This window comes from Heloderma suspectum, chromosome 1, assembly GCF_057233095.1.
Source record: "Heloderma suspectum isolate Gila_16-S chromosome 1, 16-S_ref, whole genome shotgun sequence".
NCBI classification, from domain to species: domain Eukaryota; kingdom Metazoa; phylum Chordata; class Lepidosauria; order Squamata; family Helodermatidae; genus Heloderma; species Heloderma suspectum.
The window spans coordinates 188,929,632-188,948,526 of NC_139458.1; the positions used below are offsets into that span (position 1 = coordinate 188,929,632).

The window sequence follows — 18,895 nt, forward strand, 5'->3', positions numbered from 1 at the left end:
ACGTTTGCTTTATGGAAACCCATGGATTTTCCACTTACCTGTCCACAAAAAAGCACTATAAAGTGAACTGTACAGGAAGATGAATACGAGAATCTGCACAGGGATGCTTCTCTTCTCAATAGTGAAATTCCACATTACCATTCCAATGCAGGCCACAAACTAGAAGATAAAAGCACCTGTTTTTTAGTTTATTTTAGGGCCATTATGCAACCGAAGAAACCTTAATATAAAAACTCATGTAGTTAACCCGTTAAATGATTCAGGGAGCAATCCTATGGACCCTGGAAAAGCATCCCAGGGACCACAGAATATTTCGGATTTCCCCCTTCGAGGCTGTAGACACTGTTACAACTTTAAAAGGGGAAATCTGAATGGGGATCATTTCCCCCTGCCCCTTGCAGTGCCACAGAAAGCACCACGGTGGCTTCCTCACCCAAGGTTAGAGCTCCAAGATCAGGTGAGGAGGTAAACAAGGAGGAAGGGGGCAGGAAGGCAGGCACCGAGGATACGCAACACTCTGAAGGCTCCCAGCTCCTGTCCCTGCAACTCCACTAGACGCTTCAGAAGCATGTCTAGTGAGAAAAGCATCAGAAAGGAGGGCCGACAGGCAATAGTCACCTCCATCGCTCCTTCTGCTCAGCCAGCAGAGCACTGGATGTTTGGAGGGCTCTGACAGCAGAGCGCTCCTTCAGAGAGCACAGAGGTGGTCTCGAAGTCTACGGATTTCCACACAAACTAAACAAGAGTCCTGAAGAAAAGAAGCATTCTTTGCTTTTAGATGGTGCAATGCACATGTCACAAGAACATAAGAAGAGCTATGGTGTGTCCATGTGGTCCAGCATTCTGCCAGAACAGGCTGCATATTTCTGGATGATTTTAAAACTACAACACGAGAGAGAAAACACGCCATAAGAAAGATCTGTTCTTAAGAGCATTTCAGCCACACAGGTACTAGCCTTGTAATAACATGAAAGAGCTAAGTGTAATGGGTTGTATCTGGTGGCGTACCTAAAGGGAAATTTCCTGCCCATTGCAGCTGCTTCTGTCAAATTTCCCCTCAGCTCCCTCTCCCTGCTGCAGCCACCCATCTTTCCCCAGCTCTCAGGAAATACTTTTGGGGCACACAGAGGGCTGCTGTGGGGAGAAGGGGGTGGGGAATTCTGTTTGCCCAAGGGTCCTTGCACTCACATTGCACTGGAAACAACCCAATCTATTTATTTATGTATCATTCATATTCTTCCATCCTGCACTTGAGAAGATATGCAGATGGTCTCCCATCCAGGCAATAACCACAGCTGCGTAGCTTCATCATGTGCCTTCAAACCTTTAGTAAAAATACTTCCTACTTTCTATTAATTTCAAAACAACCATTTCTACAAGAAATTGTTTGAAGACAAAATTACATATTTATATTCTGCATTGTACTGACCTGAGCAATGAGTAAGTTAGTCGTAAGCACGTGAGGAAGCTGTTTGTATTTTTTACTCAGGAGAATAACACCAAGGGACCAGATCTGAAACACAGATCACAGAGTAAATTAGGGTTCCCCCTACCCCAAAGAACTACAAAATGCCACACTTCCTTTATTTCAGTGGCGCCCAATGTTTTAAAGAATCCTTTTCTCATCCTCCTTTCTGCTAAGGAACCTCCCTGCCATTATCGATCTTTTTAGTGAGCAACCCCAGGGTTTCTCAGAATATAGTTTAAAACCAGTCCCTTATTGGAGCTGGTATTCTGATTTTTACAAGCTTTTTGCAAGCTTTTACAAGCCTTTTAACAATGTTATGATTGCTCAACATAGATGAACACCACCAACACAGGCAGATTTCACGAGCCTGCCTTGTCTATTGCACAAGAACGTTTCAGCTAACCTGGTAAGAGCTCAAGAATTTAAGTTCAGCTCCAAGCAACGAACTCCTTCACACTCTGAAACCTCCAACAGCACTGTAAGCAAGGATGATGTACACAGAGATGCGACATGCACAATGAATGCGATGGCTTCCTTTCCTTTGCTGTCTCTGCACACATTGGGAAGTAGCCACAGAAAGCTTCCCGCCAGGCACAAACACATGTATATTCTTCACCCATAAGGCTGCACACGTGTTGTACATACTACTTCTAGTACAGACATGACATCTATCTAGGAAAACAGCACGTGTGAAGCAGTCTGTAGTGATATAACATAAGAGCTGTTTGGTGTCTTGGGGATTCATAGTCTTATTATTGGGTTAGCTGTTTATCACATTAGTCACAAGACCAGAATGTTTGTGGGTATGTACCACTGGCTGCTTGCAAAAAACCATCTGGCAGAGTAAGCAATAAGAAATGACTAGTTGCATGCACCATCATCATCCTGCCTCTCTTCTGGCAACTGGATAAAGCAGAAATAGCAAAACTCTGTACAAGCTTACTCAGAATTAAGTCCCACCCTGTTTAGCGGGGCTCACAAGTGAGTGCGGTGTTGTACTTTAAGCATCAGTTCCCTCTAAGCCTTTTAAAAATGTACAACAGTGTAGTTCTGATAATGTAATACTCACCAGAGAGACAAGACTGACAATACTAATATCAAAGCTAACATTTTGGATTGCAGCTGCCAGTTTGTTCCGATCCATAGATGGAATGGTTAATAGCCAAGCGGAAACATACATGATGGGGGCAGAGACAAAAGTGCTGATCACCATACCAGAGGTTATCTGCAATCAGAAATTAAGATGACTCATTTTTCTCATCCATAAATCACCTCAGCAAGTAAAAGCTCCATTATATGTACAATACACTGGTTCCAATTATTTCACATCTACTCCACCAGCAACTGACTTCAAAAGGAGAAGATATGCAAATCTGTTGTGAGAGATTTCATAAACTTTACCAGTAATTTTTAATATTCTGGCATATTGACAGTTTTTACCTTGAGGCCTCTTCAATTAATGCAATCTCCAGAGAGAGACAGTGTCCACAGAAGCTTATAAATTGGTCAGTCTTTAAGATGCCACAAGATTTTGTTGTTAAATTTATGCATTTCTTTTCACCTAACCGAAGGATTAATCTGGCATAAAGTGTGTACCTCAGAGCATACCTCAGAGTATTGTGTGTGCGCACACACATGCATATATATATATATATATATATATATACACACACACACACACACACAGATAGACAGATATTGTATATTGGCCTTGGGAAATCCCCATTGGGAAATGGCTGTGAGCATCAAAGCTTTTCCAGTACAGAGTAATCTCCCCATCCAAAAAGTTGCCAGTAAAGTGACCCTTGAATCAGATGTGAGAACTATTTGAAAAAGCTTGAAGTAGGAGAAACCAGCAAGTTTAATTAAAAAAAAATGGTTTTTTTTTTACAGGTACATGTTTGCACCACAATTTGACCCAGAACTATGTGCTCTTAAGCACATTGGAAACAATAGTCTTAAGTGTGTTTTAAACTCCATGTTGGATTGTGGTTTTTATCTTTGAAGAAAGCAACAACTGAGTAGTGCTAGCACAAGGAAAACTTAAAACTATGCTCCAGTTTTACATCTGTTCACCAAGCAAAGAGTGTTTAAGACACATACAACTTCTACTTCCATGTTAAACTGTGTTGCGAATATAGCCACGCCAGGAGCTGCTGGAAAGACACCATAGAGAAATGCATAGTTTGATAAACTGGTGTGGTTGATCACGCTGTCACTCTCATCCAACAATTCCACCATTTCCCTGCACAGAAGCGGCATCAACAGTCTAGAACAAGGAAGGAAAAAGGAAACACAAGTTACCCACGGGCAAATTCCAACAATCATTTATCGTCTCAAAATGGGGACCAAGTCAAGTTTAAAGACTTCTTGAATAAAAAAAGCAAGTGGTATAGTGGTTACAGTGTTGGACTGGGACTCAGGAGATCTGGGTTCTAGTCCCCACTCAGGCATGAAGCTCACTGGGTGACTCTAGCCCAATCACTGACTCTCAGCTTAACCTACCTCACAGGTTTGTTGTGAGGTTAAATTGGGGAGGAGGAAGATCACGTGAGCCACTTTGGGTTCCTTGCAAGAGGAGAAAAGGTGGGATATAAATGTAATAATAAATAAACAAACCCCATTTACCTTACTTGTTCCTTGAATACACTACAACCATAATACAATGCAAGGTTAAACACTCTTAAGTCCCATTGATCTTAGTAGGAGTCAAGCACGCTGGATTGCAGCCTACGTGTACAAAGTGCTGCCATGCCGTACATAATCTGACAACAGTGATCCATGCTCTAGTAATATATCAGACTACTAATGCCTTTTGTGTGGTGCTGTCCTTGCAGGTGTTTGGAAGCAGCAGTGATCAAAGTACAGTGGCCAGGATTTTGACTGGAATAGCTCCAGGAACATCTTGCCAGTTCTGGAGGATCTACGCTAGATACTGGTTCACTTCTGAGCCCAATTCAAAATGCTAGTTTTGATTTTTAAAGTCCTTTGCAGCTTGGGGCTTAGGTACATTAAGAACCTCCTCCCATATCAACCTAACTGAAGATTAAGATTTTCTACTGAGTCCTTTCTTGGCCACCAGAGATCAAGTTGGGGACAACAAAAGGCAGGGCTTTCTCAACTCCTCACCACCAGATGTACGTTTGCCTGGTGCCCACTGTATTATTAAAACTGTCAGTACACATGTATGTCATCCCAGCATGAAGTAATTTTAAGTAATCAGATTCCTTTTATTCAGATTAATTTATAGCAGGTATGAAAATGCCACCAAGACAGATCAATCAACACATTTTAAAAATACAGTCAACGTTAACAATTTTACAACACTAAGGGGAAATAAAAGTACAAGTCCATTAAAAAAAAACATATTGGGTTGGATCCCCTCCTCCTGCAGCCCCCTCATCTTCTCCGAAGGGGCAGTCCTGTTGAATGAGTGGAAGTCTGCTCAAGTGACATTGGATTTAAGCCACTGTTTCCATCCCCTGAGAGAAGATTTAAGACTTAACTCCAATACTAAAGTCACAGAAACATCAAATAATAGCAAGGAAAACATTGAACTTACAGTTTAGCTGTGATGAGAAGAATCAGCGCAACAAATGTACCCCTTGTCAGTTTCTTTATTTGGCCCACCATGGTGAGACCCAGATAAAAAAGTGCTGAGCCAGAAAATGAACTGCCAAGTCCATCGAGGAAGTTTTCCAAATATATGGGAATCTTTTGGTTAAGAATGAAATTTGAGCCAATTCCTATGAAGACCATAAATACAATTGGATTCTGCAACACTCGAAGAAGCCCGAGTCCCACAATCTTGATTTTGCTGAGAGAAAGATTCTGATTGTCTCTGGATTTCTGGATTTCACAGAAAATAAATCCTAAGGGATTTAGCATCATAAGAGATATTGGTGCAACCAGGTAAATGTACTGGAGATACTCAGGATATGTAGTCTGATATAAAGCTTCAACTAGAACAAAAGTGATATAGATGGCAATTACTGACAAGGATTTTAATAGACGTTTACACATCTCTGACATGTCTCTATTCTCACACACATGCAAGTTTTTAATCACATGGACTGAGATCCAGATCTTCATCCGCTTCATCTACTGTTCATGCAGGAGAGCTCTCATACGCAAGCAGTCTAGGTTAGAACCTTGTCTAAGGAAAAACAAGCCTTATCCAGAGGTTTTGTTCCACACATTCAACCTCTTCTGCATGGTGCAGTTTCCACGACTGAGTGTGTTTGTTCCACTGCTTCATGTATGTGGCTCATCTAGCACAAGAGCATCATGCACTGGGCTCTGTGAGCAATGATTTCTTGTCTCTCATCATCCTTTGGATCCCAGCCATCATCGTTAAGAACTTAGAGCACAATCCTATGCAGGTTTAGACAGAAAAAAGTCCTACAACTCCCAGCATTCCCCAGCCAGTTGTAGGACTTTTTTCTGTCTAAACCTGCATAGGATTGCGCCCTTAGACTCAAATCTTAGAGCCTAGCAGCCTTCCCCAATCGGAAGCCCTCCAGATATTTTGGACCACAACTCCCGTATCATTCCTGAACATGGACCAGGTTGTTTGGGGACGATGGGCATTGTAGTCCAACACATCTGGAGGGCGCTGGGTTAGGGAAGGTTGGCTTACAGAGTAAGTTTGTTGACTCATATACAAGAAAGAGGTAGACAGTTATAACTTGCACAGCAATATCAAACGCTTATTTCTAGGTCTGTCACTTGATTAAAGAAATAATCATTGATTGAATCGATTAACTGACACACTCATATGATCATATTTTTGTTCTGAAGGAGAAAAAAAATGTCTGGGATCCTGAGTTTGCTGTCGTGGATGGGAGCATCCTCTGAGCAGAGTCCCACTCATGGGACACTCCTGCCAATGGGGCTGTTTGTCCTCTTTCTCTCCTTAAATTACATTCACATCATGTCACGCTCAGTAATAAAAACAAAATGATAGATTGCATCTTCCATGTCTCCAAGGGCAGCTAACTACAATCCAAGTATGCACAGAACGCTTTCCAGTAAGAAAGACAATGTGTCTGATATGCTACTAGCTATTGAATATACAAACACTGGGCCTGTTTGCATGTCATGCTAAGCCACAGTGGGTTAATTAACCCCCGGGGTATAGCAGTGGGTGCAGGCAGCCATTTTGCATATTCAACCCATGGGCTGTTTTAGGGTTATGGGTGTTTTGTTAACCACGCTAACAACCCACCCTTGCCGGGTTTGCACAACAACATAACAAGTCACAGTTGCAGCTTGAAAATGCAGAAGTCACCCAGAACCCGCCTCAACCTTTACGTTCATCTTTAGGTACAAAAATAATAAAATAGAACTCAACGAGGTCTTGATCTTGAAACTGGGTGCCTGTGATCCAAAGAGGAGGATACTGGCCTCTGCCCAACTCATCTTACAGGTACCCATCAGTAAGTATAAGAGCGGCACCCAACTGTAAGAATGGCAACTGAAGACTCTTGATGTTTTACTGGTGTAACCAACCATTCCCACCATTCTTTATTCTACTGGTCGAGTGCAAACATTTGTTGTTAGCATATTAACCTGTAACACTGTTGTCACTCCTTAACTTAAAGTCATGTTATGGCAACGCGGCAAACCAGAGGCTATCATTCTAAAGACACCCAACGCTTTCAAATAGGGTGTGTGTGCCTTGCAGAATGCTTATTAAAATACTGGAGTTGCTATTCAAAAACCGGTGAAAAGTTAATTTCAAAGCAACAGCAAAAGTAATGAAAGACACATAAAACACGCCTCACGTCTGTGAGATGAAATTTGTACTAATAGAGAGGCAGAGCCTGCTAGCTAGGGAAAATACTCTGATAAACCCAGTTCCAGCACGGAGAGTGATCAAGAGCTGAACGTTTAGTGTATCACCAAACACACAGAGGGACCTGATAAGGACACTTAAGTTCCACCTTGAACATCAGTGTTAACTGTTCATAGGGATGACCATAAAGTAAAGAAAGCCCTTGGGTTAATACAGCTCTGTAAGAAGTGCTGCCTGGGCCTCTAGAATCACCTGTGGTGAAGACAAAATGGCCTCTATAATAACAGAAGTTGCTAGCAGGCCATATTATGGCATACAGGTTAAGGGATCCGCCCACTAGCCCTTACTACTTTCTCACAGTCACCCTTCCAAGAATACCGGCAGCTGACCAGAGACACAAAGTCAAATGCACCCCCCATTCAAACCTATTTTTTTTATTTTTAAATTAGTATCTTGCCTTTTTACTGGAATGAGGTACACAATGTAGATTTAAACTTCCAGAATCCAGTCAGGCAATACCTTTATCAGGATCAATCAAATATGCACAAAATTGTTTCAAAGCTCTTCAGATCTCTTCACTAGACAAGATGTTATGAAAAGCAGAGAGGAGAAGCGAGGGGTGGGGGAGGCAGACTTGAAATTTAAATCATGAAGTCCGCATGGTCAGAATCTTAAGGTAAAATGAGCAAGAGTCGCAGACTTAAATGGCTTAGGCTGTAGCTAGCACATTAGAACTATTGTTATTATTATTTCTTTTTTTTAAATCAACTAAAAGCCTGGTGAAACAGAAGAGTCTTTACCAGCTTTCAAAAACATCAAGCAACAGGCCTCTCAATGCAGGGAGTTCCACAGTTGTAGCACCAGCAAAGAAAAGGCTCTGTCCTTAGTACTTCTGCATAAAAGCTACATGGAGCAAGACCTCCTACATACAGATGTAAGATTTCTGAAAATTTTGAGGTCATGGGAAAAAAGAAATTCCCCCAGAAGAATTGGAAATTTTGGGGAAATGGAAAAATAAGCAATACTTTGTGTGTGTGTGCACTCATTACAGATCTAAAGTCACTTTGTTGCTTTAAGACAGCCTTCCCCAACTGGATGCTCTCCAGATGTTTTGGACTTCAGCTTCCATCAGCCTCAGGCAGCATGGCCAATGGTCAGGAATGCTGGGCACTGTACACCAAAATATCTGGTGGGCACCAGGTTGGGGAGGTCTGCTTTAGGAACATAGAGCAGCCTTTCTGTTCCTAAACTTATTTTATGTACGACTTAGCTTGCTCACAAAATTATAATTATATTTTAAAACTTTAAAAAGTAAAAGTTAGTAAATGTGTAATTATTGTCTTAATAGGTTAGAACTTCATTAAATGACTGCTACAGCATCAGAAACACAGGACCCTATAGAACAAAACCCAAGCTATCAAGAATGCTCATTTACTATCAAGAATGCACAATGGTGACTCTATTCACATGTTGGGAAATGGAGCATAAATGCCTATCAGTAAAATATACTTCAGATCAATTATTTTAATAACGAAAGAAAAAAACTAACTATGCTGGGAATCTTACGGAAAGGATTAAAAAATATTTTTCCCCATGGCTTCATTATTTCCAGACATATTACATCTCTAGTCTTCCTATAAGTGTTCTTATTACATAGTTTTTAGAAATGGAGGGGAGGGGAGTAAAGGCTGCAGAACAATATATACTTTGTCTTACATTCTAAAAGAAAATATTTCATAATCCAAAGCTGTTCAATTTCTCCAGTTTTTTGGAAAACGCCAAAAACAGGTCTCAGGAAAAAAATGTTTTTTTCCCTAATTTTTCTGGGTTTTTTTCCAGGCCTTCACATCTCTACTCCTACAACAATCTCAAGCTGCGGGGTTTTGTATGAAAGAAGTTATTCTATAAGACAGCCACATGTGGCTGTAAAGGTCAAGACCAGCATGCTACATAGTGCCATAGTTAATTACTACCAGTAATTAACTGGTAGCTAATTACGCTTTTCTAGCTATTATAATAATCCACCACCCATTTACAGGATTTGCAAAGACAGGGAGAAAATACCAGGCAATTCCTATTTGGAAAAGGAATCCATAAAAGGAAAAATTCAGGAACTCAAAGCATATGTACTATGCTCATAGCAACAGATTTTTATAACTTACAATGAATGGTCTGCATATTCTCAAAGAGGCCAGGTACTGCCTCATCAGAAAGCATAGGTTTAAGCTTTAATGAATTAATACTACAGGCAAAAATAATTCTTCTCTCTTGAAAAACCAGCAATAGCAGATCTCTTGTTTAGCCAGTAACTTCAACTGATACCACAAAGCCAACTGCATCATTTTGTTTACAATTTCTCTATTCAGCATAATTAGAATTACTCCCAGTACATATGTTATCAGTGGTACTTAAAGGATACATGAAAAAGTTTACTATGCCCTGTTAAGTAACTTTTAATGATGGAGTCCATAAACCACCTGTGTTTGCTGAGTCAATGTTTCCTCCCATATTGCGCCAGAGACTCTTAGTTTCCCTCTCCTACCTGAACATTGTGATCCCCTCTTAAAACAGATTAACCATTACTTGCTCTTAAAGGGGAGCAGCATGAGGTAGTATTATCTTAAGTGCGTGGGAATACCAGCCATATGAATCAGTGTAGACTTATTTAAGAATAGCCAACATAAAAAAGCCGATTTTGAACCAGGTGTGCCTAGTGTGACACCTGCAGGGCCACATCCCAGCATATACAAGGCTCTTGCAAGCCCCTAGTGCTGCTACAGGGTGGGAGGGAAGAAAAACAAAGAGACCAAAAACATTCCCCCTCCAACACACATACACACTTGTCCATGGCATGGGGTTAAAATTAAATTTAATGGACTATCATGAATTTGCACAAGGGATCCCCCGCAAAACCACCATCAAATTAAAGCATGCACTGATACTGCACTATCAAAATCACAGATCCAACACTTGCAGGAGCCACCATAGCACAAGAACATGGATCGAAAGCATAGATTCACATGGATCTTCATGATTTTTTTTTTTTTTTTACAAGGGATCCCCCTCAAACCACCATCAAATCAAAGGTCACATCTGTGTACCCAGATGTGTTCTGTGGTTTGATGGTGGTTTTGTTAGCATCCCATGTAAAAAGCTCAAAGATTCATGAGGATCTATGCATTGAATCCATGTTGTTGTGCCATGGCAATGCTAGCAAGTGCAGTATCTGTGACTTTTACTGTGCAATCTAGAGACACTAATTTAATTTGATTGCGGTTTCCCTGGGGGCAGTGGAAGAAAGAGATCCTGTGTAAAAACCATGCAAATTCAGGAGGACCTATTTTAACTCTATCAGATCCACCCTCTACCCAGGCCCTGTGAAAAAGCAAAGTGTGTGTGCATGTGTGTATGTATGTGGTGGGGTGAGTTCCTGCTGTTTGTGTGCGAGGAGCAGCACTCATGGGAATCTAAAAATTCTAACCTTGCCCACAAAATATGCCAACAAAATATGTTGGGGACCACTGCCTTTAACAAAGACACTCTGATATTTTTTATAAATGTACAAATATTTGCCATTTGAGCAAAACTTAGAGCCACGTATATGCCACAGAAACCCCACATAATTTGGTATCAGTTATTGAATAATGTCATCCCAATAATTTCAGCTTCAGTATCATGAAAAACTCATTTCATCTCCCCATCTCTAGCAGAATAAATTATGCAAACTTCTTTTCTTGGCACAGAATTATTTATTGTTTCCACAAAGTCCAGAGAATCCTGGCTAAACTCCCCTAACACAACAACACTTTGCCAACCAGTCTACTGAAGTGATTTAATGTTTTCTTTCCTTGGGCTAGTTCTGAAAGTTTTATTCATTGCCAGTACTTCTTACTTTTAAACATTAATAAAAGAGAAAGGACTAAATCATTGTTTAACTTCAAGCTTCTTTGATTAGAATGAACAAGACTCCACACATCTTTAGTCAGTCCACTTTCTGGCTGTTTTAACAGGAAATGGCTAGTTAAGATTTGGATGCAAATAGGCACTTTTCAACGTGTTACATTAAAATCCTTTCAACATACACTGGCTAAAGTCTTATAGCAGTGGTGGGCAATAATGAGGAGTCCAGGGTGTGTGTGTGTGTGTGTGTGTGTGTGTGTGTGTGAGAGAGAGAGAGAGAGAGAGAGAGAGAGAGAGAGAGAGAATGGCCCCCTGACCTCCTGCAGTTGCTCACCCTGTCTTATACACAAGCAGACTGCTTAAATCCTATCAATCAGCAGGGGTTAAGCAACTTAAATGTGTCAAGAACTGAGCCATCGACTTTAATACACAAGAAGTGCTCCTCAAGAAAGCAAATGGACATGTCCCAATGTCCATTTCAAACATGGCCTCCTTTTGTTGCAGGGGAGGGTAGAATGGCCAATGGTCAGAAATGGTGGGAGTTGAGGTTCAACAACTTCTAGAAGGCCACAAGGTCCCCACCCCTGTTTTACTGGATCAACACAGTATTATTAAGAACAATCCTGAGCATAAGCCAGTAAGGGCTTAAAAAGAGGCAGATTGGCTTCTGCAATAACACAAACACTGCAAAGACAAATGGTTGGATCCAAATGTGTCCATTTGCAGGCAAAAAGTAGCTTTTGCTAATGGAAGGGCTATTTTACACTTTGTGCTGGAGCCCCGCAAAAATAAATTGGAATTAAATCAAAAGATGTACATCCAGTTGTACAGCAAATGGCACAGCAGGCTGAGCAGCTTCTTGCAAAAGCATAAGCTATAGGACCTTCCTATCATATCACTGGGCAAACTCTTGTGTATGTATTTGCATCTGCTTGTGTTGGGGGGTGGGGGTGGAATCCAACCATTGTAATACTGGGACAAACATTCAAAGAATGGTTTGTGTGAAGGTAATAGACATAAGCAAGCACCACAGCTAGTTAAAATTAACTGTTGAGTCATAAAAATATGTAAGATCCAGCCCCTGAAAAGTAATTTCCTTAAGGCAAAATCCTATGCAAGTTTAGACAGAAAAAAAGGCCTACAACTCCCAGCATGCCCCCAGCCAACGTGGCTGGCTGGGGCATGCTGGGAGCTGTAGGCCTTTTTTTTCTGTCTAACCATGCCTAGGATTTTGCCCTTCATGTGAAATATTAGATGAGTGAGCTCATACAGCACTTCTGAAAAAAAGAATTCAATTTACTATTTCAAGGGTTTTAACCGGATTAAACACACAGACTGGGTTCAGACTGCACACCATGGCTTGTCATAGGTTATTTAACCCACAATGAGCTACAGCGCCTGTGGGCACAGGTTGCATATGCAATCCCCACTCAGGGGTGGCGAATTCAAGACGGTGTCTGCATGTGCTCCACATGGCCTACAGCCTCAGTGCGAGTTAAATAATCCATGTCGGGCTGCGGTGTCATACAAGCAGACCCACCGAATTGGATCAAGAGTTCCGAGAGTGGAATTCCACTCACAGAACAGGGAGCACTTCCAGCTGCAGCCCCCTATACCTCCCAAAAACCTGATCCTGATGGTTGGGAGGCCCTCTGGAGCAACATGGGGCACGGCACGGGAGCCTGCAGGTGGAATCACTGACATATGCCTCAACTCTTCTGTTTGCTGAGATCTCCTATGAATCCAGGCCCCTCCAACAAATGAAAAGGCTCCCCTTTCTTGTCCAAAGGCACCTGCAGCTCCACTGTGGATATTTAGTCTGTTTCCATATGGATGTGCAGTTATTGCTACCCGTGCCAGGAAATTAATTCTTTCAGATATGGCAAAATGAACATATTCAACTGATTAACTTTTGGTGACAAAGGCACACAGCTGCTCTAGGGTTGCCAAGGACCTGTTAGGCCAGGAGTAGGCAGAAAGTAGATCTCCAGATGTTTTGAACCTCAACTCCCAGCACTCCTAATCTCTGGTCATGCTGGCAGGGGCTTTTGGGAGCTGAAATCCAAAACATCTGAAGATCTACCTTGTGCCCACCTCCGTATTAGGCAGATTGAAAGCATGCCTGTCACTGAACAGTTTTGAGTCAAGATAAACTGCTGAGATAAACATAAACTGGCATATAGCAACTGCAGGGCAACTTCTCCAACATTTCAACTCCCAGAAATCATCCAGGTACCCCCATTCAAGTTAAAAGCCCTGTGGAACAGCAGTATGTGAACACATTTTCTCCAGAGCTAAGCAATTCTATCTCAAATTCAAAAAATGTAAGTTAGTAGATACAATGATACACATACTGTGTATATCAGCAGTGCAAATGGGTATTATGCATTCTTTAGACATGAAATGTTACAAATTGATGACAAGACAAAGAAGAATATGTAAAATTGCTTCTTACCTATAGGATATCCCAGTGCAAAGTCATTGCTCTGAGTAGCAAAGATAGGAAACAGTCCAGCTTTGCTAAACCGCCGCTCGGGGGTTACTATCAACAACGTTAAAACACAGACTAAGAAGAACACCGATGCTTTGGCAATCAGGATGCTGTACAGGAAGGACCAATTCACATTGGAAAAATTCAGTATGACCATGTTTTTGAACAATAAAGCTGGGAGTGCAAAGCGGGAGACAAAGTTTCCTAGTCCTTTGGACTGAGTTGATGTGATTATGTTAACTCTTCCAGCTACATATCCACAAAGGATAATGCCAAAGCACTGTAACAAGGCTGGAAAAAGCTTACTTATTGACATAGAAGGAGAACTGCTAGTTAAGTTTAGCTGGTATCCAAATCCGCCCGAAAGGAGACCAGACATATTAGCAGCATTAGAGAGATTCTTTGTGCTGACGTGTGTGAAAATATTCATGTTCATTCACCGCTTCTGAAAATGTAGCATGTGGATCCTGACCTGTAAAACAAGGAAGGCAGTGTTATTTGACTATTACAAATTAATGTTATATTTCAACTATTATTCTTATTGCGCATCTCCAAAACGCCTAACCAAAACGCACTTTCACATTACCAGGTACTGAAAATATGTATAGAGTAGCCCCTCCTGAACATTTAACAAGCACCAGTATGCTGTTTAGGATTACAGAAGTAGTGATATGGTCCCTGCCTAGGAGGATTACAGAGGGAGACAGGGATGGAACGGGGTGAGAGTTTAAATGCATTGTACTTAAAAATAAAAATACTGAAACAAAGTAATGCCGTTTCTGCACCGAGAAAATTGTATTTATATATAGATTTTATCAAAGTTTTCAAAACAAAAACAAAATAGGAACCATGATTGTTCAAAGGTTTGTTTTTCCTTCTGTTTTCCCATAATTGAATTGTTTCAGTAAGTTTTACCATTCAGTGATTTCAGTATTTTCCATAAGTGTTCTTTGTGGGCTGATGAAGTCGCTGAAGTATGACTGAAAAATGAAGCCATCAACATCTTTATAACTGCTGTAAGATTCAAACTAATTTGTGATGTTGTTGTTTTTAACAGGGCTATCCTAAGAACCAAGTAAGAAGTAATATCATAACTCATCATCAATTTACATTATTTTTTTCCTCAACAGATTAATATTTGGGGTCAGTTCCACCAGACATGTAATCTGCTCCTGCTTTTTCCACTGTGCCAACAGTTGCCATCATCAGTTCTGTAAGTTTTGTTTCTCTTATATGAGAGGAAAATACCTGGGCTATATAATTTATGTTTCAGGAATATATACTTATTTAGTGATCATCTTTTGAGACTAAAATACAAAGAAGCTGTGGGACCTTTTGTAAAAATCTGATTGCTTTAAAAAAAGTAATTCCTGGATTAAAGTTACCCAAATTACCGAGTTCTAGGATGCTTACATGGACTTACACACAGGCCTGGACACAGAGAAGCTAGCATGATGAGGCAGAGGTGATTCTGGGGGGGAGGGGGACCGGGGTGCAGTGCTTGTAGCACTGGCAGCTATACCATAATTGTCATGTAGTCAGTGCAAACACAAAAGCAAACACTTCTCACATAATAAAAGAACGTTGCATATATTCAACCATGCCTACATCCCCAGGGCAAATGAGACAGATTAGCCATCCAATAGCAATAAAGCCACAGCACCACCAAGTTCTGCCCTCACAGGAATACATGAAGCTTGTAATTTCCATGATGCACCTGGTTGTCTGGCTGCTATAAGCTCTTTGTTGGTAAGTTTTGTTCCTCTCAGCTTGTCATACCAGTGTTGTATGGCCAGTTCCTTAAAAAAATGGTATTTTAGTGCTCCATAGGGCACTGTAGGATAAGATCATCCCATAAACCAGGGGTGGGGAACCTCAAGGGTGGGGAACCTCAGGGGAGGGGTCCAAATCTGGCCCTCTTGGGGTCCCCAGACAGCCATGCCCCTATCGGTGACCACTTTCGCTTAACCACCAATCACTTTGCAGTGGTGGCTGGTGCTCATTGGGGCTGGTGGGGCAGAGGGCAGGTCAGATACTCAATAGTCTACTGAGATTCTTGGTGGAGGGCAGGAGAAGATCATGCATGGCAATCGGCAGCTGCATGCCATGCACTGGAGCACATGTAGCTGGTTTGGGGGGGATTTCTCTGCCACAGATGGGTGGGGGCGAGGCAGAGGGTCACTGCCCCATTTGCCCCAAATATAGAGACACCTCTGCTTTGTGGTTTCCCAGCTTTTTTGTGGCTTCTATTCTAAAAAGTTGAAATGTCTCTCCTAAGGCTCAGTTATTGCTGATAAGAGCTTTAAGCTTTTAAAAAAAAAACTTGGCCTTGCCCCTTTTCCTTCATTCCTGCCCACCACTGGAATATGCCCCCCCCCCAAGAGCTTCTCCAAAATTGAATGCACCCCTCCCCCCCCCGGCTGAAAGAGGTTTCTCACCCCTGATACAAACAAATGTCAGTGTTGCCAAAATGTCAGTGTTGCCAAAATGTACAGCTATTTCATAACTGAGTTTCATGACCTATTTATTCCTACTCTTGAACTTTTTGAAACTTTTCACAAACATTTTTCTAAAATTCCTATTTAACTCTTGGGCAAAAACCACTCAGCCAAACAGGAAGCTTTTCCATAACAGCCCAATGATAAGGGGCAGAGAGTTGTTCCATGACGTATCTTGTAGAACAGAAACAGAACATCATTCCCTCTAAGCTAATCATGAACATAGGTGACTGAATGCTGACAGGACTGGAGTCGAAAAAGGGCCACTGATAATCATGAGGAAGATATCAACATGTTTGGTTTGAACCCTGAGGTATACAGAAGTACAAAACATTAAAAAATAAACACCAAAGGGGCAATCTCTTCTTCACCACTACCTCCAAACAACAACAGCAACGCAAGAGCCATGGAATACTGGGTGTCAGTTGGGACAAAAAAAAAACTGGAAAAGCAGTTGAGTTTGGCATGAAAAGTGAACTGGTTTGCTTGAGCCTCTTTACAGCTAGCTGGCTGGCACCCTAAAGAGAAACAGTTTTGTTAGGGGGTGAGAAAACACTGTAGAAGTTTGTTGCATGCCCCCCTGCCCATGTTCCACTAACAGCAAACTTAGAGCCTATTTGGAAGCAAAACGGGACCCCAAATAAGAAAGTGTTTTTTATACAACTGGGGTTCTCTCTATTTACACAGAAGTACTTACATTTGTAAATTAAAAAGAAAAAAAACACAGATGAACAAGGCTCAGTGACCTCCAGGAGCCACAGAATGTTGAGTGTCAGCTGGAAAAAAAGGATAGTGGAGAGGGAGGGGAGGAACTGGGCTGCTTATAGTACCCTGGAGGTAAGCATGCTGGCTGGATGCACCCTGAACAGGAGCATTCATCTTAGAGCATGAGGATGCACAACAACATTTTGTTGCAGGTTCCATGTGCATTTCATATATTGGTGAATACGTGAAGTACCTTAACATAGATTTGCTGCCCTTTAGCTTTGTCCTTTGAAAGAATAAATCTGAATTCATGCTTATGGGCACAGTGGAGATTCCCATGTAAGTTGTCTGGGCACAGCATGGTTTGCATGCAGTTTCTATCACACAGAGAACCATGACTCCATTTCCATACTAGCATGAATCAAGTGGGTACATTGGCAGAAATAATGGCACAGAAGAACTGTAATCATAATCATGCCTGTTTCTCTTGTTTAAGATGTCTACTGGAGCTTAATTTGGGTAACTGCGCAAATACAAATACAGAAAACACGAGGTCCCAAAATTTGACAGTAAGCTGAGTGCATAGAGTCAGAAAGGACAAAACATCTATAACAAAGAGAAACTTCTGCTAACAAAGATGGCAGCTTTGAATAGGAAGGTACCTTGATTGGATTTAACTTTTTAAAAATCAAGCAGAAGTAAAATCTCTGCAAGAGGAAGTAAGTTCCTTCACTTTAGGCTTTTGTTATACTAATGAAGAGACATGAGGGTTTTTTTACAAAATAAAAATGTGTGAGCCACAGCTAGTATACTTCCTGTTCGTGTAGCCAAGTAAAACCTGTTTTTGGTTTTGCCATCTAGTTTTCTATACTTTTGGACTGAACTACAATCATGTCCTGACACAAGGCAATGAAAAGAGCGAGTGCCATTTCAAATACCCCTTAATTTTAGGAATAATTAATTAAGAGGGGCACACCACCACACAAAGGCACCACCCAGCTAAGCCATCAAAGGACCAGAAGACTCAGTCCCTGAAATAATGATGCAATCTCAACTTTCTTCTTCGTTTTCTCAATGCACAACTCTGTTGCTGCGAAAAAATCTAGAAAGCCTTACTATAGAAGAGAAAAAAATGATAAAAGGGAACAAGCCTGTGAAACAGCAAGCTACTATTATAGGACAAGGTTTTATTCCATAACCTCATTAATTTAAAGCAACATAATCTTATTTGGATTTGTCTTGGTATTACAAGTGATGTACATTTTCCATTGTTTTATAGAGTGGTTATGTCTTTTTATATTACTCGCAACACACAAGAAGTTATTAGGTGCCAAAAGGCTGTTATGTATTTTACATGTTAAACAAAAGGCTATTTTCTTTAACATGTTGGCCAAGAACCAGTTCAGTTGTTACAGCATTTCTAAACAACTTAATATCTCAACCATCCATGTCTATGATACTACTAGCAGTGTCAAAGGTCACAGGAGTTACTCCCTGCTGAGATCCATGATCTCCTAAGTGCATACTCATACGAAGACTCTATAAGAGATAGTGATCCAGTTTGCACATCAATTATGGGTTGTTAGGGAGCATGCAGGAGCAAGATTTGCAAAGTGCATTAAACAACTCAGGGATGCTCCATCCCAGGGTTGTTCTCCATGACGTCTAAAACCAGAACCCTGGGTTACCGAGGGTGAAACAACCGAGAGTTACAAACCATGGGTTATATCACTGGGTTATTTCTCCTTCAACAACCTAGAGTTCTGGGTTTGGACATCAAGGAGAACAACCCAGGGGTGAGGTGTCCCTGGATTGTTTAGCACATCAGAATCAGGCAAGCGGTCAGGTGCCAGCATGCTTGCTCCTGAACAACCCATGGTTAACAAACCATGGGTTGTTTCATCATGCGAACCAGGTCAGTGTTTGCACCCTAAATGTAAATCCTTAAGGTTTATCATTATACAAATACTAACCCTGTATAAATATCCCTCAGATCCTTGCTCATTCTGTTTACAAAACAAAGGTCTGATTTGCTT

The 18,895-nt window shown here is 41.2% G+C and overlaps 1 protein-coding gene across 5 annotated transcripts in view; it reads right to left on the reverse strand.

Moving 5' to 3' along the window:
* The window catches only part of GPR155 (G protein-coupled receptor 155), a 59,850-nt gene that overhangs the window by 36,061 nt on the left and 4,894 nt on the right, over positions 1-18,895 (reverse strand). For all 5 annotated transcript variants that reach the window (XM_084813198.1, XM_084813170.1, XM_084813189.1 and 2 more), the window contains exons 2-7: positions 13,621-14,128; positions 5,031-5,430; positions 3,572-3,737; positions 2,538-2,693; positions 1,430-1,513; positions 39-159 (exon numbers count right to left, since the gene is read on the reverse strand). In XM_084813198.1, the coding sequence (XP_084669324.1) occupies positions 39-159; positions 1,430-1,513; positions 2,538-2,693; positions 3,572-3,737; positions 5,031-5,430; positions 13,621-14,092 (1,399 nt within the window). In that variant the 5' untranslated portion in view covers positions 14,093-14,128. The remainder of the gene's footprint in view (positions 1-38; positions 160-1,429; positions 1,514-2,537; positions 2,694-3,571; positions 3,738-5,030; positions 5,431-13,620; positions 14,129-18,895) is intronic.